General features: G+C 48.1%; 1 protein-coding gene across 1 annotated transcript; it reads right to left on the bottom strand.

The window, feature by feature from the left end:
* Positions 1–5,097: 5,097 nt before the first annotated feature.
* On the bottom strand, positions 5,098–6,770 carry RASSF10 (Ras association domain family member 10). Its single transcript, XM_030333475.1, has one exon. The coding sequence runs from the start codon at positions 6,762–6,764 to the stop codon at positions 5,262–5,264; it is 1,503 nt and encodes a 500-aa protein (XP_030189335.1). The 5' UTR covers positions 6,765–6,770; the 3' UTR covers positions 5,098–5,261.
* Positions 6,771–21,307: the final 14,537 nt, after the last annotated feature.

The following is a 21,307-nucleotide window of genomic DNA, read 5'->3' as shown; positions in this document are numbered from 1 at the left end:
GGTCATGATCTCGAGGTCCGCGAGTTTGAGCCCCGCATCAGGCTCTGTGCTAACAGCTCAGAGCCTGGAGCCTGTTTCAGATTCTGTGTCTCCCTCTCTCTCTGCCCCTCCCCTGCTCACACTCTGTCTCTCTCTCTCTTCCTCAAAAATAAATAAACATTAAAAAATTTTTTAGAAAGTTCTATCTCACAAGATGAATGCAGAGAAAATGCATGCAACAATACTCAGCCCAAGGATCTGATGTCTGGAAAGTACTCAGCAAAAAATAGTTCCTTATCGTCCTCCTTTCCGTCTGTTTAGAACAATATATTTCAAACATTTCCACATTCACAGTTTTACAAATTTCATGGTCAAATGTTCCCTTTCCAAGAATAAGCTCAGGTGTTTTATTACATGTAGAAAGAAGTTCCCAGAAAAATCAAAACTGTTAATTAGAGGCTGTTAATAAGCAAGTGGGCTTATGTATTTATTTTATGTTGATTTAATTTCAGATGGGAGTGGGTAGGGAGAAGCAGAAAATCAAACGCGACTTATATCATCACCTTTTTAAAAAATAATTTTTTTAATGTTTATTTTTGAGAGAGCACGAGCGGGGTTGGGGCAGAGAGAGAGGGAGACAGAGTTGCTGAAGCAGGCTCTGTGCTGACAGCAGAGAGCTCAATGTGGGGCTTGAACTCACAAACTGGGGGATCACGACCTGAGCCGAAGTTGGAGGCTCAACCAACTAAGCCACCCAGGGGCCCCTCTCTCATCACCTTCTCAGAATAACCTTTTCTCATAGACTCAGGGTGAAAAAGATAATAAATGTTTGTCTTTTATAAATCTGTTTCTCTTATTTGTTAATTCTCCTAATCTCGCTCATTGTTGGCCAGCTCTGATAGGAGACAGGATCGCTATTCCAAAGCAGGTGCTCAGGGAAGACACGGAAAACAGGAAGAAGGGAAAGCACCGCATCCTCTGAACACTTCCGTTGGATGACCCACATTTCTGTTGTAAGAATATTTTAAGCCAGTGGTTGCCAGCCCTGCATTCCTGGGGCCACAAAGAACTATTTAATTAATTTTGGTTAAAATATTTTCTTAACAATGGGACGCCTGGGGGGGCTCAGTTAGTTAAGCGTCCAACTTCGGCTCAGGTCATGATCTCCCAGTTTGTGAGTTGGAGCCCCGTATTGGGCTCTGTGCTGACACAGCTCAGAGCCTGGAGCCTGCTTCAGATTCTGTGTCTTCCTCTCTCTCTGCCCCTCCCCCACCAGCACGCGCGCGCGCGCTGTCTCTCTCTCTCTCTAAAATAAATAAACATTAAAAAAATATTTTCTTAACAAAACGTAATATCTAATGAAAGCCAAGGGGTGGTGAAATAGACCCCATCACACATAGCAGCTTGTTATTAGAACAAATCTTTTGAAAAGAAAGTTGATGATTAAGTACCAAGTCCTTAAATGTTTGCACTCTTTGGCCTGGGAAGTCTCTTTCCATCTTATTGGGGAAAACAGAAATGTGCACAAAGGAACATGTCACAGTGTTATTTTATAACCATAAAAAAAAAAAACACTGGGAATAACTTACTAACATGAGAACAGTTATATGCACTATGGTGTATCCACCAGATGGATGGAGCCTCAGGTCAAAACCCGAGCATAAAAGCATACATACGACCTCATTTAAAGTATATATTTTTTTTTAAAAGAAGCAGAATATGGGGCACCTGGGTGGCTCAGTGGTTAAGCACGCAACTCTTGATTTTGGCTTGGGTCATGATCTCACAGTCGTGAGTCTGCTTAGGATTCTCTCCCCCTCTCTCTGCCCCTTCCCCGCTGGTGCTCTCAAAAACAAAAACAAAAACAAAAAACAAAAACAAAAAACAAAAAACCCCCAGCAAAATATGAAATCACAATTCAAAAGGTTGGGAAGGAAAACATGCCCAATTTTGGTAGTGATAAGCTTTCGGTGACAGGATTTTGAGTGACTTTTCTTTCTTTTTACTTATGTTATTGTTAGGTTCATCATAAGGACCATGGAATGTAAGTTGTCTAATTAGCAAATCATCACCACCGTGTTTTATATGTAAACAGACAGAGATGCCAGGGGAAGTCTTTTTGGTTTGGGAGAGGGTGGAGAATGGGATAATTAAGATCAAAGTTACGGTAAATTCTATCAGCTCCCAGCAAGGAAGGGGTGGGTTGGTGGGAGCCCCCTCCATTTCACACTGTCCTGCACAGGCTTGCTGCTTCTTCCCCGGGGTTTCCTGTTCCGCGGGGAGAGCAGGAGATGAGTTCCTTCTCCCAGGGGCTCTGACATCCTGAGTGGATGCTTCCACTGCTGTGCATTCATGATGCATATTTTTAAATACGCCATGAGGATTATTTTCTAAATGAAATGACGTTTTCAAAATATCTCGCATTTGTTAGGCACTTTCTAGGCACAGGCACTGTTTCGGTCCTTTTGATATCCAAATTTCACGTTTTCTCAGGCGTGGGAAAGTTCTTAGTAAAAGGAACTATTGTCTCCTTTCTTTTTCACCTCCTGTTCCTTCTCCTACCCACACAGGGAGTGGCTCTTGGGGACGTAAGTGACTGGGATGAAAGGAGAAAGGGGGCAGACTGGGCTGCCTTTTGTTATAAACAGAGCCTCCTCGCTGCCCAAAGTGTTGACTGGAGAAGCATCTCCAGGTAGACGGGACAGGAAGGCTCTGGAAAGAGGGCACCAGAAAACCTCACAGCCCTTCTCCCTGTGATGTGGCTCATTTGCTTTACAGGCTTCGGGCATATTTGCTGATGTCAGCAGCCAGTCAAAGTTTAAAATAATAATAATAGTGAAAAGGAAAACAGCCCCTTTCTGCCAGGCAGTCCTGTTCTGCCAACGTCTGTATTCTCTTTTGAGTTAATAAACGTCTAAGAACCACCTCCCCTACCACTCTGGGGGATTAAAAAAAAAAAACGGGAGGAAAAAAACACAATAATTTTAAAACCACCAGGTCAGCCCATTGCCAGCAGAAGCCATTCAGACAAGCAGCGTCTGTCACCCTCTAACGAGGATTGTGCCTCTGCCTCAAAAGGGAAGCTATCATTAGGCTTTGTGTTTATGAGATCAAATGATCATCTAGGGGGCAGTGGCCCTCTTCCGGTCCCTTCCCCATTTCAGTCACGCTCAAGACCAAATGCGTAGACGTTTTCCGCATCAGGCGAAACTAAAACACCGTAATTACGCCAGCTAATGTCTTCCGAAAACATTAATTAAGAAAATGGCCTTTTAATCCCCCTTTTCCTTGAAAACCTGCGACATCCACGTGCATTGTAATGGCAAGGGGCAGGGGAGGGCCGGCTCCCCAAAGGAAACAGCTGAAATGGTTGGAGGGCGGTCAGGTGAGCAGGTCCCCACTGGTGACCAGCAGACGCGACCTCTCCAAGGAAAGAAACGTCTCTCTAAAGCAAGACCTCTGACGTTATCTTCACGTGCAGTGTTGAAACCAGAGCCAGCCCCTGCATGGTTGGGCTGACACCGGGCTTCTGCAAACCACACACACACGCCATTGTTAATACCTCCTCAGGACAGATTAGATCCCACATTCCTCAGAAGCACTGAGCTCCAGAGGGAACACTGCCAACAGGCTCCTTCCACAGGCCAACAACTAGCTACAACTGATAACTTTTCATTGAAATAACTGCAACAATTACCCTGAGTCCCCACCAGGGCTCTGTCACCGGGCTATTAGGAGAGAGGTGTTGTGCTTGTATCTCCTGGCGGCTGCAAAGGCAGGAGCCAGAGTCATTCGAGTTGTCTTCGAGCTCACTTTTGTATGCTTTTATCTATGGCTACGTGCCATGGTTAATCAAACTGCTCACCCAAGGTGTACTATTAGACTGACTTCTTTTGTTTTCTTTGGGGGGCCTTATCTAGTAAGCCTGGATACTTGCCCTCTCCGTTTAGGCTTGGACAAGTAACTAATTAATCTCTGACCAAAGATACTGAAGGTTGGCTTGGGTGGGGGTAAAACACCTTGAGGTCATGGTTGGTTTTAATCACACAGCTTAGTTCAAAAGCTGAATGCTAACAAAGATCTTGGCTTTCAAGTCTTAGTTTCAACCGGCGTGCTCATTAAATAGCAAATTTAGTTGTACTGAACTTGGCTTCTGCAACTTTCCTCCTAGTTTTTTTGGAGGAGCAGTGATTGAGTGGATGAAGCAGCAACATGAATGAATATTAAGGACGGCACAGGTACCTCTGCGGGAGCAAATCCCGAAGGGCCTACATTAAGCTGTAACCAGGGATTAGGTGTCCCAGGATTCTCTATCATCTCAAAAGGGTTATGTTTGGCTTTTGTAATAATAAAAGGTCATTGTAGGGAAAGGATTCTATTTTACCATATACTGTATTTGCTAGGAGGAAATACGAGGCTAGGCTTCCATACAGCTCAGCCTTTGAATGAAAAGAAAAGATGGGGCACCTGGGTGGCTCAATCGGTTAAGTGTCCGACTTCCACTCAGGTCATGATCTCCCGTTGGTGAGTTCAAGCCCTAAGTCGGGCTCTGTGCTGACAGCTCAGAGCCTGGAGCCTGCTTCGGATTCTGTGTCTCCCCCTCTTTCTGCCCCTCGCCCCTCATGCTCTGTCTCTGTCTCTCTTAAAAATAAATAAACATTAAAAAAAGAAAAAAGAAAAGAAAAGATGAACAGTGTAGCAGATGGGTAAATCCCCCAATCTGCAGAAATGTAAAGAGCCAGGATTTGGGTGCCTGTGGGTTTTATCAGAGATGTAAGCAAGGCTGAGACGAACACCAGTGCTCTTTGGCTAGTTTTAACACGTTCACAGTCACAATTAACATTCAAGGAATTTCCTTCTCATCCAAGAGTTTCTTTTAAAAGCACTTTATGCCACAAACTAAAGTTCTAGCTGCCATCAGTCCTTCCCATACAGAAGATTGCTGAAATCTCCATAATACTTTTTCTTTTTCTGAAAATGGGTTCGGACCACGTCAGTTTCCCTGGGGCAACTGTTTTCCAATACGGGACGTTCTCACCTCCTCCCTCCTTCCTTCCCCTAAAAGAGCTTGGAATGGAGATCTGCCTGCTCCGGGCCTCCCCCGTCCCGCACCCCCTCCACACTCCCTGGCCTGGCGGGTGTCGCCAGCCCTCCCCCCACCCCGCGAAGAGCAATGCTACCTGGCAGGAGCTCCCCCGCCCACCCCCTGCCTGGTTTCCAGTCCCTGAGCCGGCCAAGGCCACTGCTTTCTTCGAGGAAGGGAGAAGCGTGGTCTACACCTCTTACACAAGAGATTCGCACACGGGCACCGAGTCCGAGTCCTGGCTGTGCATGGAGCTCAGCCCGGTATCCGAGTCCTCGTCGTTGCCAGGACAGCTCTTGGCCAGTCCGCGGGCCTGGTCCACCCACATCTCCGCGCAGCCCTGAGGCCGCGGTTCCCGGGAGGGTCCGCCAGAGCCGACAGTCCCATCGGGGACCACCGTCAACTCCAACGTGTGCAAAGTCTGGAGGAGGCCCTGCAGCTCGCGCTCCTTGCTGTCCCACTGCTGCTGGCTGTAATCCAAGTCCGACTTAACGGCCTCCAGGTCCGTGTTGAGCCGGAGCCCGATGTAGAGGCTGGTGCTGAGCTGCGTCCTGACCCTCTCCTGCTCCAGCAGCAGCTCGCCGTCGAGGCCACCATCAGGCTCCAGGGGCTCCTCCCGCGCGATGAGCTCCTCCTGGCGCCTCCGCATCCACCTCTGGTTCAGCTCCTCCTGAATCTCGGCTGAGAGGCGCTCCAGCAACTCCTCCTGCTGGGCCCGCTGCTCCTGCAGCCGCAGCAGGTCGTCGCACCGCCGGGCCAGCTCCTCCAGCGCGGCCGCCTGCGCCTCGCCGTCCAGGGGCGCCGCCGCCGCCGCCGCCTCGGGCTCCTCTACCGGGCTGGGCCCGTCGACCTCGATGCCTGCGCCCACCAAGTAGGTGTCCTGCACGTAGTTGACTCCGTGCCGCCTCATGCGGTCCAGGTGCACCTTGGCCTCGTAGCGATCGATCTCGCGATCCAGCTCCCGGAGCCGCTGCACCTGCTGACGAATGGTGTGGTCCTGGGAGAGCACCAGATGCACCAGCGTCTCCATGCGCTCCACGGATGCGCTCTCGGTGGCCCGCGGCGGCGACGAGCAGGACGAGGCGGTGGAAGACGACGTAGACGAACAGGGCGACGACGGCTGCTGCTGGCGCCGCCGGTTGAGCTTGGCCAGCTTGCGGAAGGCCTTGCGCACGACCCGCCGCTGCTTCTCCTGGGTCATGGCCAGGCTGGGCCGCGCGGGGATGCCCCGAACGGAGCAGGGGCGCTCGCGACTGAGCACAACGCGCGCCTCGGCGCTGCGGGGGCCCGCGTTGGGTAGTGACGCCTCGCTGCGCACCAGCACGAAGCGCACATTCTCCTGCTCGTCGCCCCAGGCGGCCCAGAGGCGCAAGATGCGCGTCTTGTTAGGCAGGATGCGTTCAAAGCCCCGCCACTTTTCCACGATGCAATAGCACTGCGGGGGCCCGCACAGCATGCCCTGCGGCAGCGCCTCGTCGTCGTCCTCCTCGTCTTCGTCCAGGAGTTCCCGAAGCTCCTCCCGGCCTGGAGAGTCGCCGGCCGTTCCCCGCCGCCGGCCCCGCCGCTGCCTCCGTCGCCGCCGGCAGCCGTCCTCCAACAGCACCCGAACCACGTCCGAGCAGGTGGTGCGGCGGGAGAGACCAGACACCAGCTTCTCTTCCTGGCAGATCCACACCGATATCTTCTTCTCCGAAGGATCCATGGTGCAGCCGGGACGCAGGTGGCGGGTCGGGCTGGGCCCCAATGGGGCGGCAGCGACGGCGGGCAGTCCGGCAGCTCTGGGACAGTTTAGGAGCCTGGGACCCTCGCCCGGTCCGCACTGGCCCTCCTCCCGGGTTGCGCACCGAACGCAAGCGCCGACGCAGGCTGGAATGGCCGAGGCCGTGCTCGGCCCGGACGGCGCGCTCTCCCTGGGCAGTGCGCCCGGGATCGGGCTCCCGCCGCTCTGGCTCTGCCCAAGGTTCCCGGGGCCTCCAGGTTTTGCTCCTCCCCACGTGGCTCCTCCCCCGCCCGCCCCCAGCGCCCAGATCCGCGGCCGGAGCGCGGGAGGCGCGGCGCCCGGACCCGCCCCTCGCTGCCTCGCCGCGCCCGGGAGCCGAGTCCGCCCCCCTCTCGCGCTGCCCGCCACGGGAATCCCGGCCCCTTTCGCGGACTCGCCGCTCTGTTGCGCTGCCTCTCCCTCGGCCCACTGGCTCCTCTCCTTGCGTGTAGAGCTACCTGTACGCATCTTGACTTTCTCACCTTTCCCGGCGCCCCTTGGTCCTTCAAGGCCGCGTCGTCTGGGGAGTGCCCTTTGCGCAGACGAGGAAACCGAGACGCGCAGCGTCTCAACTGGAGACTCTTCTGACCGCATCACTTGACCTCCAGCTGGGAGCAGTAAGCGCTGCCTTTAATGCGGAAGGCCTTCCAGCCCTACTCCTCAGGAAGCAATATTTGCATATTTAAGGAGAGGTGCGCGGACTGTGCGCTCCATGGAGATAAAGAGGGCGGCCTGAGTGGGCTCTCCGGAGGCTGGCTCCAGGTTCCCCGCATGGACAGGGTCGTGGCTCCCCATATTGCGGTGGCTTCTCACAGCCTTATTGGCAGGCGGCGCCTAATTCTAGTGGGATTTCGAGACCCTCGACCCCAGTCGCGAGCTTTTTTCCACGTTCCACCTCCATAGGAGAACACTAGCCATGACCGTGAGGGTTTCTGGCGTATCCAGTGTCCAGATGTAGTCAGGAAGACAGAAGAGCCAAGTTTCCCAGCTCAAGAAGTCCAAGACCACAATGTGAATGAACTTCTTCATCCTCATGTTGATGAGGGTGGTCCTTTGCGTGCAAGACCTGGCCTCAGCTTGTCCTTGTAAGCACGGGTCTGATAAGGTCACTCCCTTGCGTCAAGACCTTGGATGACTGCCATTGCCTCCTGAATAAAGTACTTTTATTCATTCACTTGGTAAATATTTATTGAGTACCCACTGGCTCCAGATACTGCGCTATGACTTTGGTGATGAACAAAGCACAGTCTTGGCCAGCAAGGAGCTCACAATCTAGTGAAGAGCCCCGCTGAGTGGAGTGTTGAACACAGCGGCTTCTGTGCTCTGATAAGGGAGGTATGAGGTGCTAGGGGAATGCTGGGATAGTATCTACCCAGCCTGGGAGAGCCAAGGAAGACGTTCCCCCCCCCTCCCCCCAGGGAGATAGCATCTGAAGCAAAGCCAAAAGCACCATTTAGGTCAGCCAAAGAAAAAACCGAGGGAGGAGGCAGGTGGCATCCCAGGCAGAAGGAGCCATATGTACACAATGGAGTACTACGTGGCAATGAGAAAGAATGAAATCTGGCCCTTTGTAGCAACGTGGATGGAACTGGAGAGTGTGATGCTAAGTGAAATAAGTCATACACAGAAAGACAGATACCATATGTTTTCACTCTTAGGTGGATCCTGAGAAACTTAACAGAAACCCATGGGGGAGGGGAAGGGAAAAAAAAAAAGAGGTTAGAGTGGGAGAGAGCCAAAGCATAAGAGACTCTTAAAAACTGAGAACAAACTGAGGGTTGATGGGGGGTGGGAGGGAGGGGAAGGTGGGTGATGGGTATTGAGGAGGGCACCTTTTGGGATGAGCACTGGGTGTTGTATGGAAACCAATTTGACAATAAATTTCATATATTGAAAAAAAAAAAAAAAAGGAACCATATGTGCAAAGTCAAGGAATAGAGAGTGTGGTGGTGTGGCTGTTACTCCGGCTACAAGGATCCGAAGTGAGAGTAGTGTCAAAGAATGAGGTTGGATGAGGGGCACCTAGGGGCTCGGTTAAGCAGCCGACTTTGGCTCAGGTCATTCGCTCATAGGTTCGTGAGTTTGAGCCTCCCATCAGTCTCTCTGCTGTCAGCACAGAGCCCTGCTTAGGATCCTATGTCCCCTCCCTCCCTCTGCCCCCCCCCCCACCTCTCTCTCTCTCACTCTCTCTCCCTCAAAAATAAATAACATTAAAAAAAAATAATGAGGTTGGATGAGTGAACAGGAGTCCATCAGGAAGGGAGGTGAGCCTACCATAAGGGTAATGAGAAGCCACAGGGTATGGATTATGAGTTCAGACTGGCGGAGCAAAAAAATCTCAACCCTGACACTTAGTAGCTCAGTAAGCTTAGGAAAAGTATTTTAACTCTCTAAGCCTCAGTTTCTTCATCGGTGAAATCATGATAATAACATATCCACCTAATAGGACTGTGATAAGGTTTCGATGCCAAGAGGTGGAGGGTTAGAAGCCAGGGGGTGTATTAGTTTTCTATTGCTGTGGAACAAATTGCCATAAATTTAGTGGCTTAAAATAACACGCAGTTATTAGTTTGTAGTTCTGGAAGTCAAAAACCCAGTATAGGATGGCTGGCTTCCCTGCGCATAGTCTCCCGAGCCTACTGGCAAAGCGTTGGCTGGGTTGAGCTCTCATCTGGAGGCTCTGGGAAAGAACCCATTTCCAAGCTCACTCACGTTGTCGGTAGAATCCAGTTCCTTGCAGTTGGAGGAGGGAGGTCCCTGTTTCCTTGCTGGCTGTTGGTTGGAGCTCACTGTCCACTCCTGCAAGCCCTCCTTAGGTCCTTTCCACGTGACCCTCTTCATCTTCAGGCCAGCGACAGCATGTTGAATCCTTGGGAAACCTCCTTGAATTTGAGTCTCTGTGACTTGCCCTTCTACTTGCTGGAGAAAACTCTCTACTTTTAGAGAGCTCACTTCATCAGGTAGATTCACCTGGATCATTTCCCTGTGTTTAAGGTTGACTGATTAGTAGCCTTAACTATATCTGCGGAATTCCTTTTGCTGTGTAACCTAGCATAATCACCAGAGAAACACCAGAGTGATGGAGATCATAGGGCCCTCTTAGACTTCTGCCTACCACAGAACGTAACATGATCTTCTCATTTGAAAAAATCACTCTGTTTGCATTGGGGGTGACGGTGGGTGGGGGAGAATGAGAGGCAAAAAGGCTCTTTAGAGGATTGTCATATACCTTCATGGAGGAGACGGTGGCCTGCACTGCAGGCAGGGGCAGTGAGGGGACTGGACAAAATTGAGAACTATCAGAGAGGCAGGGCTATTTCCATCTCCCTAGCATGGTATTGGAGGTCTCTGATAGTCTGGCTCAGCCCATTCCCCCGAGTCCTCACATGTTTGGCTATCCCTTCCTCCTTCCCGCCGGACACGTGATCGTTACAGCTTTGTTCTCAGCCGTAATCCCTACTGGATTTTAAGCTCCATGAGGGTAGCGATCCTACCTGTTCTTGCTCACTTTTGAATCCTCTGCATTTAAAGTACAATGCGTGGCACCTTCTAAGTTTACTCAAGTATCTGTCAGATAAATGGATGAACAAATGAATGAGTGGATCCTACATTCTAGCAAGTCAACACCTCACTCATCCAGAACAGCACAGATGTCTTGATGCATCCATGCTTTGGTACATGCTTTCCCTGCTTATGAGGATCCCTCTTAAACAACTGGAAAACACCTACTAATCCTCCAGAAGCTGAGCTCAAAGATCATACACTCTGGGAATCCTTTCTTTTCTCCTCCAAAAAGAATGGGTTCCTTGCTCTTCTTCTGCCTCTCTTAATATGCAGAAGTTACATTTTTTAAAATATCTGTTTATGCCACAAGACATGAGAGCTTTCTGTGAGACTGGATGGACTGTCTTGTTTATATTTTGGTCCCCAGTGCCTAGAGAGTGCCTGGCACATAGTGGTGCCTCTATCTTCCTCGATGCTATAAGGAACACTAAAATAAATGATGTCTAAGATATTCTGCTACCCTTAAGGTTAGTATAATTTCTCTCTAGAGGCAGACAGATATGTGGGATCCCTGTTACAGGAATGATATATATGAAATTCCTGCTGGAGTAATTAAAGGGTAATCAAGGGGTTCCGGGAAGGATAAAGAAGGTGGGACCTTAATGAGCAGAGGGAAGGGGTTGAGGGTATCCTTGGAGGGAGAGATCATGTGAGTTAAATTATTAACGTAGGTATGCATATGGTTGGTTGTATACCAGTGTTTTAGAGTGTGGGTTCTGGAATCATCCTGCTTAGATGAACCTTTCGCCTTTCACCCAGCTATAACTTTTCCAAGTTTTCTTTGTGTGGAAAAAAGAGACAATAATAGAACCTTTCTTATAGAGTTCCCAGGAACACAAAATGAAATGGTGTACAACAATAAAAGAGTTAACATTTCATCTAGCAAATGCTCAATGAAACATACCTAGCTTTATCCACAAGTTTTATTGAGTATCTACTCCATGCTCTACCGTGGACTTGGTGTTGAGGACGCAGCAGTGGACTAGACAGGCATGGTCCCTGCCCTTAGAGAGCTCACAGACAGGGCTACTTTGGTATTTGTTCGATTAGAAATGTATTTGGTAGATTACGCTAGGCTGTAGTGACAAACGGAGCCAAACATGTATAATGGCTCAAACATGACAAAGGTTTATTTATCACCGACGTCATAGTCAAAAGCAGGTGTCCTGATTGGTAGGTGGTATTATTCTAGACAATAATATAGGGAGCCTGGTTCCTTCCACTTAATGGATCCAAAAGCCCATAGACTTCATCATCTACATCTGGCCAGAGGAAGAAAAGAGGAGGAGGGGGCCTACCTTCTTCAAGGCCATGGCTGGGAAGTGGAGCACACAACTTCCCCTCACGTCCCACTGGCTGGAACCCAGTTACACGGCCACTTGTAATGGCGAGGGAGGCCGGGAAATGCAGTGACCCCAAAGAACCGGAAGTGGATTTTTGTGAACAGCTAGCTACCTGCCGCGAGAATCTTTATAAGAAACGGGAGATACGGCAGAGAGAGTTCTGAAAGTCTATAGGTTGCAAATGGGTCTATATGTGGCCCACAGGATGTCTTAGGTGGAGGACATCCTTTCCAGGTAGCCACGTTCCCACCACTTTCTGTGTCTCACATATGACCCAATTCACACACACTCGCAACTCACCCGACCGCTGTGCACCTTTGAGTCTGTGACTCCTGCTGCTACACATCCTCCCAGGATTTTTTCATTCACTGCCAGGGATTTAATACCCTTGATCTGTCATGGTTCCCAAATCTATGTGTCCCTTCCAGATCTCGTGATCTCCAAATAGGTACGTGCAGCTGCTAGTGGCACAGCTCCACTTAGGGGTCCCCCAAACACCCCAAACATGTGTCAAAAAAGATAGGCTGAACCCATCATCTTTTTTCCTGAACTTGCTCTGGCTCCTGAACCCCTGTCTCAGAGAATGGCCCCACCATTCACCAAGTGAGATCAGGAACCTGAGTGTCACAGTCCATCACTCACTAGTTATCTCCTTTCCCACAGTATATTGAAGTTCTGTGAGGGCATGGGTCTTGTCTCTTTTGTTTTCTGCACACAGTAGGCATTTGGTAAATGTTTGTGGCAGGGTGGAAGGAAGGAAGGAAGGAAGGAAGGAAGGAAGGAAGGAAGGAAGGAGAGAGAGAGGGAAGGAAGGAAAGAAGGAAGGAAGGAAGGAGAGAGGGAGGGAGGCAGGGGGAAGGAAGGAAGGAAGGAAGGAAGGAAGGAAGGAAGGAAGGAAGGAATCAAGGGAGGGAGGGTGGGAGGAAGGGAGGAAGGGAAGGAAGGAGGGAAGGAGAAGAAGAAGGAAGGGAGGGAGGAAGGGAGGAAGGGAAGGAAGGAAGGAAGGAGAAGAAGAAGGAAGGAAGGGAGGGAGGAAGGAAGGAAGGGAGGGAGGGAGGAAGGAAGGGAGGGAGGGAGGAAGGATTGCTTATTTCTTATCTGGATCCTACACTTTCTTCATGAGTTTCCTTGTCTCTGGTCTTGCTTTTCTCTCATACCCACTACTGCCAAATGTTTGATGACCCCCATTAACTTCAGTAGAGTCTACACACCCCTTGGGGTCTGATGTCTGCTTTACCCCCAGCCTGTCCATTCCAGCTGCCCCCTTGTTCATTCCGTCCTCTCTGACCCCCTAATTCCTACCCACCCTCCAGGTTCCAGCTGAATGATCACCTCCTCCTAAAAGTCAACAACATCCTCTCCAGGAAATAATCCAAGCAAAACTGGGCTTTAGGATGATTAACCCATATAACTAGCTGAGAACAATGGACGTCATGACACCCTTTTGTTAGGAAGAGGACTGGGCTGCAGGGGAAGGTGAAGAATGGACTTAAGATTCAGACTGTGGTCACCTAAGCACCTTCCTACACATTGAGTAGATGCCTCCCAGCACACCAGGGACATTCCAGTTTTAATCCTCAGGGTTGTGCTTTCCAACACAAGTAGCCAATGGACATAGGTGGCTCTGGAGCCCTTGAAATATGGTCATCTGAACTGAGATGTGCTGTGAGTATAAACTACACACTAGATGTCAAAGACTCAGCACACACACAAAAAATGTTTAATACCTCACGAACAATATGCTATAGAGACTACATATTAAAATGACACTGTTTTAGAAATATCAGATTAAATCCTTGAAATTATTTTACTTGTTTCTTTTTACTTATTCTTTTAAAAATTTTTATTTATTTATTTTGAGGGGGGAGAGGCAGAGAGAGAGAGAGAGAGAGAGAGAGAGAATCCCAAGCAGGCTCTACCCCAACATGGGGCTCGATCCCATGAACCATGAGATCATGTCCTGAGCTGAAACCAAGAGTCAAACGCTTAACCAACCAAGCCACCCAGGTGTCCCTCTTTTTATGTATTCTTTAATGTAGCTACCAAAAATTTATAAATACCTATGTAGCTCACATTGTATTTCCATTAGGCAATGCTGTCTATGGGAAGGCCTAGAAACTTGGAGCAGATTGTTTGAGCCTCTTCGAGTGGAGCTACCCTAAGAGTCCTGAACAAGTGCATATCTGTCTTGGGTCGTGGCCACCTCCAGAGAAAGCCACTGCATATCTTTTCTGGATTTGTAGTTGGAAGGTTTCTTTTTGTTTTATGATGTCCCTCAGAAAAGCTTGTGCTGCAACGTAAGCCAGTCCCCTTAGGCAGCCTAAGAAGCCTGCTCTTGAGGCCTGCCCGCAGCTGGATCCCATTGAAAACAAATCATTGTTGCTTCCCGGACAGGATTTCAGCATCCCTGCTCATCCACCAGCCCTAATGTAAGACACATAGATTCAGGCAGTGCTCTGAGCCAGAAAAATACACAGGCTTCATAATGGGAGAAAATATACAAAAATATACTTATAACCGAGGGGAGGCATTCACAAACAGGACATTTAAAAAAGCAAAACGCGGGGCGCCTGGGTGGCTCAGTCGGTTAAGCCTCCGACTTCAGCTCACATCATGATCTCGCGGTCCGTGAGTTCGAGCCCTGCGTCGGGCTCTGTGCTGACTGCTCAGAGCCTGGAACCTGTTTCGGATTCTGTGTCTCCCTCTCTCTCTGTCCCTCCCCCATTCATGCTCTGTCTCTCTCTGTCTCAAAAATAAATAAACATTAAAAAATAAAAATTAAAAAAAAAAAAGCAAAATGCAGAAAAGGCCAGTCAATACAACCATATCAAAATTTGAAACTTCTGACGAAAACAGTACAGAAGAATATCATCAATGATGTTGAAAAGTTAAATAATAACTCAGGAGAAAACATGTACCTTGTAGGTACCAAAAGCTTAGGATTTAGGATGTAAAAAGAACTTGCAAAATTTAGTTTAAAAAAAGATCATGCAAAATCATCACACGTCGTGTAAATGGGCAACAGGTAGATTAAGGAAGAATAAATGGCAACAAACATGAAATAATGCCCAACCAGACCAGAAATCAGGAAAATGTAAATTTAAGTAGAACAAGATGCCCTTTTCCTGCCAGCAGATGGGCAAAATGTTTTAAATCGGTAATAACACTGTTGGCAAAGATGAGATACATCCTCTCATTCGCCACTTGTGTAAATCAATACACCTATTTTAGAGACAATGTGGTAATATCCCTTAAAAATAAAACTATGCATACCCCATGTCCCAGCAGTTCAACCTTCTAGTATCTACCTTAGAGAAACACACATATGCTCAGGAGGCATGAACAGGGGTGTGAACTGACCATTTTTGTTTCAGCAAGCCCCTGGATACAATTCAAGTGTCCACCAGTAAAGGACTGGCTGAGTGCACTGGGGGACAACCATAATTTGGAAGGCGAGGTGTTAGCTAGAGCCAGTAGGTTTATCTGCACAGGCAATAACAGATCTCTAGGATGCATTGTTCTGTGCAAAAGGGAAGTTTTGGAGGGATGTATGTGCTGGGATCCCATTGATATTTAAAAAAATATACACACGAAACACATACCCCTACGCATGTACATAAAGCCACGTTGTATGTTTTCCAGGGGTACTGATATCTGTGTGTGCGTGCACAGAGCCAGGTATCAAAGGTACCAGACTGAAAGCAGTGAATCTCTCCTGGAGGAAGAAGATGTTTGCCGAGGGAGAGGATCAGAGAGGAACTTAGCTTCCTCTGTAATGATTTTACAAGAGGAATTCAGTCACGTATTGCCTGATTATGCAGTTACAGCGTACAATTTTAAAAAGTGAGAGGCCTCAGGTTGGATCACTGAGTCTTGCTTCTCCTTTAGACCTTTTCTTCACCTGCCCGTGTCTCCTTGCTGTGGATACAGCCCCGGGAACGAGGGCATCTCCGTTCCCTGTAATCTGAAGGAAGTTATCTCAGGTGCTTTATCTCCAAGGATGGTGAAGATTAAGAGTGCTACCGGCTGAGGAGGAGTCCAGTCGAGTACCTGGTTTAAAGAATGGGCTTCATGCTGGGGCACCTGGGTGGCTCGGGTCCTGATCTCACGGTTTGTGAGTTCAAGCCCCGTGTTGGGCTCTGTGCTGCCAGCTCAGAGCCTGGAGCCTGCTTTGGATTCTGTGTCTCCCTCTCTCTCTGCCCCTCCCCCACTCGTGCTTGCTCGCTCTCTCTCTCTCTCTCTCTCTCTCTCTCTCTCAAAAATAAATAAACATAAAAAGAAAAAAAAGAATGAGAATGTGCTTCACCCTGGATCATTTTTCCTCTTGTAGGGGAGCTTCTAAGAAGGCAACACAGAACTTCTACGAAGTTCTCACAGTGGGGACAGAGCCCTTTGCTCAATGTCCTCGTGTTGGATCTCAAGGGTGGCGAGTCATTGGATTCTATGGGTTTTGAGTCATCTTCCTTATACCTGTGAAAAGTGAGACATAGCTCCCTCGCTCGTGAGAAAACTGAGGGCCAAGGGGCAGGCACTGGCCACTTTCCCAGCTCACAGAGCCCTGTGGGAGCTGGTATTTTGTCTGGCATTCCTACCTGTCCAGTCTGTCAGTCACGGTTCGTGGCGGCCGTGGAACACCCCAAACAGGAACTTCCGCCCTTAATTATCCTGAGCCGTGCAGAAGTGTGACTGGACCTTACTGCCTGAATCGGTTCCTCTTAACGATTAACCACAGAAAATAATCTGGCAAATTGTGTTTACGGAAATGCGTGGCTGCTCTCTCAAATGCATCGGGGGAGATCGGGGACCTGCCGCTCTCCACCAAGGGAGCGCATTCCTTACCAGCCTGAGCTGGGGCAGAGATGCTGGGGTGAGGGGTGCGGAGGGGGGCCTCCTCAGGGACATGGCATCTAAAAGTGAGGTTGGCCAGCCACCTGCTCAGAATTGCCCGTGGTGTTTATTAAAATGCCTCTCCACACCCATTGAATTGGAGTCTCTAGAGGTAGGCCCAGGAATTTGTGTTTAAAGCTATCTCCCCTGGGGCTTCTGCACACTGAAAGTTGAGCCCAACTGCACGAGGAGGAAAAAACCTGAGACAAGCACGCTCTTAGCAAGAATTCTCTTTAGCACCTTGGCTCCATGAATAGTAATCATACATATAAAGGACATCCACACTGTAGGATGTTGGCAACATATGACAGGCGAGGGATGCCCCAGGGAAGAGAGAGAAAGGAAGACACAGGACAGAGTAGGGGAGGAGCGCTCATTCATTATACTCTGCAATCTTGTATCTTTAGTTGAAGCTTTGTATCTTCTGTTGGAAGCCTAGGTTACAAGGTGATAACGTAGAAATGTTTAGGTACGAGAGTCTCAAGTAACATTGACTTCAGTCATCTGAAAGACACTCTGGAAGATATTTGACATTCTTAGTTTTTGTTCCAACAAAACCAGCCTCGTTCCTGATTCACAGATCATCCTGGGAATGTATGACTTACAGTCAGAGAGAAGTCTCCTGACCAAAAAAAAAAAAAAAAAAAAAAACAAACACGGTTCATTCAATGGTCTATGACATCACCTTTGAAGACTATGTCAAAAGGGGTTTTGTTCGATTAATTTTCATTATCTGTTGTTACCCAATTAACGAAAGGTGATCCTATTAATGAGTGTGTGAACGAGACAGTGTCTTCGTTGCCACATCTGAAACATTCCCCAGCCTTTTCAGGGTGGAATCGGCCTGACCCAAAGTGTGGCCTTTCTTCATTGTAGAGAGATACAAACTCTCTCCAACCGTCCCAACACCAAATTATTATGTGTCAGCTGCTCGCCACCCAGGACACAATACGAGGCCTGTGCTTGAGTTACTGCCATTTTATGTGAGCAAAATGCTATGCTTTCTTTTTTCAGCGAAGTCGACCGCGTCGGGAGAAGTTTCAATACCACGTTTCTTGGTTTGAAAGCAGGATTGTTTTATGAGCTGGCACCAGCTGCAGAGAACTCGCCAACTCCCTTTAAGAAATAATGTTTAGAAGAAGCTAAATTTGATTAAATGGAACCTTTGATACAAATGACTCTCAGACAATGAACTATCTTCACAAGGAGATGTTCTCTTCCCCCACTGAGGAAGAAATAGAGACATGTTTCCATTGTCACTGTGGCCCGTCTGGATTGAAAAGGAAGGCTGTGGGAGAGATAAGCAAAAATAGGTTACATCTGAGTATGCTGGCCGTCTCTCCCCACTTGCTGGAGAATCTCCTCTTTGTCTCACTCCTGAAGCACAGCGTTGTTTTCTTGGACCGGTGCTCTGAGTTAAACCTGGATTAAATTATGGATCCCTTACACCTGATTTTGTGATTTCGAGACTGACACAAATGCAAACCTAGAACACAATGCAACCCCGAATCACTTAAACCTCCGTAAATAGGAAAGAAGCCACTCTATCTTCCGAAAGATTGTCCGGTCGCTTTCTCTTCCATATCGATTGTTCAGCTATAAAATGAAATCACTGAATTCTTCCGTATGCAAGCATTTGCTACTTTTGAGTATACGTTAAAGAATTTCACAGAGCAGAACTGTGTCATTAAAAGTATCTTATCCATCCACGTGATTCGGCAGTTTCATTTCTTGGTATGTGCTTATCCAAAAGATTTGAAGACAGGTCTTGAAGACAGATGTGCACACTCAGGTTTATAGCAGCGTCGTTTACAACAGCCAAAAGGTGGAAGCACTCCCAATGGCCATCGACAGATGATAAATGGATAAACAAAATGTGATGCACATACAATTCAGCCTTAAATGGGAGGAAATTCTGACATGCTACAACGTGGATGAATTTCGAGGGCATCAGGCTAAGCGAAATAAGCCAGGCATAAAAAAAAAAGAAATACCTTAGGATTGCATTTATATGAGGCACCTACAGTAGTCAAATGCACAGACAGAAAGTGGAAGGGTGCTCACCAGATGCTGGCGGGGAATTGTTGCTTTATGGGTGTGAAGTTTCATTTTGCAAGGTGAAAAAAGTTCTGGAGATGAACAGTGGTAAGGATTGTGCCACTGCGTGAACGCACGTAATGCCATTGAGCGATACGCTGGAAAAAAAAAATGAGAATAGTAAATTTTACGTCATGTACATTTTTACCAGAACTTAAAATAATAATTTGTCTAAGTATTTCAGATTTTTAGGTCAAAGCGCTTATTAAGAGAATCTTCAACTTTTTCAAGATGTAAAATGCTTTCCACGTGACTTTAAAAGTAAATATTGGGGTGCCTGGGTGGCTCAGTCGGTTAAGCGTCCGACTTTGGCTCAGGTCATGATCTTACCGTTCATGGGTTCGAGCCCCAGGTCAGGATCTGTGCTGACAGCTCAGAGCCTGGAACCTGCTTTGGATTCTGTGTCTCCCTGTCTCTGCCCCTCCCCCGCTCATGCTTTGTCTCTCTCTCTCTCTCTCTCAAAAATAAATAAATGTTAAAATAAAAATAAATACAAATAAAAGTAAATATAATATTTTGGGGTTTTAAAATTATTTTTTAAATTTTTTTAAACATTTATTCATTTTTGAGATTGAGAGAGGCAGAGCATGAGCAGGGAAGGGGCAGAGAGAGAGACACAGAATCCAAAACAAGCTCCAGGGTCCGAGCTGTCAGCACAGAGCCCGACGCGGGGCTCGAACTCACAGACCATGAGAACATGACCTGAGCTGAAGTCGGATGCCCAACCGACTGAGCAACCCAGGTGCCCCCCCTTTTTTTCTTTAATTTTTTAATATAATATTTTGTTAATTCCCTGTGTCTTTCAGGAAACTATGTTTCTGGTAACTGTCCACTTGAAGAAAGTCTTTATCTTCCTATTGCTTTCAAACCGTTTCTCCCTGGACCCATGTATAGTCAGATTCCTTAGCCTCTTGTGCTGGTCTGTGGCTTCATCGCTCTGGTCTCTAACCAGAAACTTAGGTAAATGGTTGCAAGCTTTGGTAAACTTGAACAATGAGAGTTGGGTACTGATCAATCTTTATGTTGAGGAGCCTGGAACTATAAAGCATATTCTTAATAAAAATTAATGTTCTACCTAGTTCACAGAACTGTGCACAGAATTAATAGCACAAGGCCCGCAGAAGTGCCTGGAGGCAGCTGACAAGTTATCTTAGTAGATATTTGCTTATTAAGCAGTAGCAACGAACAGAGCTGATGGACCCAGGGACATTGCTTTTATCCCTGTTTCCTGGGCTAGGAGGCGCTACGTTTCTAAGCACGTCTCTTAGGAACAACAGAAGAAAGGGTCCTAAATCCCCACTCGTATGTCAGTTAAGTGAAGAAGTTCCATTATGTATATGTTATATATTGGGGTTCTGTTCACCCCCAGAAAGTTTAAATGCACTAACCACGAAGACGTGTTGCTTGACTGTGCACCTTTCTTTCTCTCCTTCCTGCTTCCCCCCGTTCCAGTTCCACCTGGGAATCAACGCAGTTGTCCGGAGGCTGAAGCCACCCCAAGCAGTGCGAAGGGACCAAGCTGCGGACCCAGGCCAGGGGGATCTCACGTTCCACCGCCAGTGGCAGTGATTGGCTCGGGAAGGGGCACGTGACCTCAGAGGGTGTGGTTAGAGTAAATCTGAAGCACTTTGCTGATAACATTCATTGGCACAAAGATTTTCCCTTCCTGCCTCCATGCCTGGGCGCATGCAGCTCCAGGGAACAGCTGGAACCCCGTTTACCACCAAAGGGTTTGCCCAGATCTGCCGGAGGCGAAGTAACGCCAAGGACGCAGAGCCAAGAACCGGTGAGGCGGAAATTGGTTCCCATTCAGGTGTTCGAGCTAGCCCCGAAGCTCTTCAAATCTTTATGGGCTTTTCAATTACATGAGCCGGTGAATTCCCTTTATAATTTAAGCCAGTATGAGCCAGCTTTGCTCTTACTTAGAACCAAAAACATTCTGATGCATCATCCATCCATGTCAGGTGGCCCCTTCATTTTGTGGATGAGGAAACTAAGTCCCAACATGCTACATGATTAGTTAAGAGACATGGCCTTCCCAGACCCAGGCCTTTTTCTTTCACTGTTCTGGTCACTTAGAGCGTGTTTGTGATGAGTTTGGCAGCAGTGAATACAAAGTTAATCCTTATTACCAAGCACTGATCGGATGTGCTCCAACGTGCCGAGACCGATTTGGACTTTGGACATTGGACTGTGGCAATCAGTCTCATTGCCGTATGGTCACCCTGTGTATTACGGGTCCTGATGATTCACTAGAAAGAAGAAAGGATCAAATAGTTGGAGCAAGGTGTGGGGACTTGCTTGAAGAATTTTATTTATTTTTTTAAAGTTTATTATTTATTTTGAGAGAGAGAGCGAGAGAGCTGGTGCATGAGTGGGGAAGGGGCAGAAAGAGAATTTCAAGCAGGTGCCACAATGTCAACACAGAGCCCATTTAGGGGCTCGTTCCCACGAACCGTGGGATCATGACCTGAGCCGAAATCAAGAGTCAGGGGGTTAGCTGACTGAGCCACCCAGGTGCCCCAAAGAATTGTATTTAATTTACAGTTAGTTTACCAGCAACTCAGGCTCGATTTTATATGCCGCTTTGCCACT

Source organism: Lynx canadensis, chromosome D1 (genome assembly GCF_007474595.2).
Source record: "Lynx canadensis isolate LIC74 chromosome D1, mLynCan4.pri.v2, whole genome shotgun sequence".
Classification (NCBI taxonomy): Eukaryota; Metazoa; Chordata; class Mammalia; order Carnivora; family Felidae; genus Lynx; species Lynx canadensis.
The sequence above is the reverse complement of the archived record's forward strand: the minus strand, read 5'-3'. Positions and strand labels throughout refer to the sequence as shown.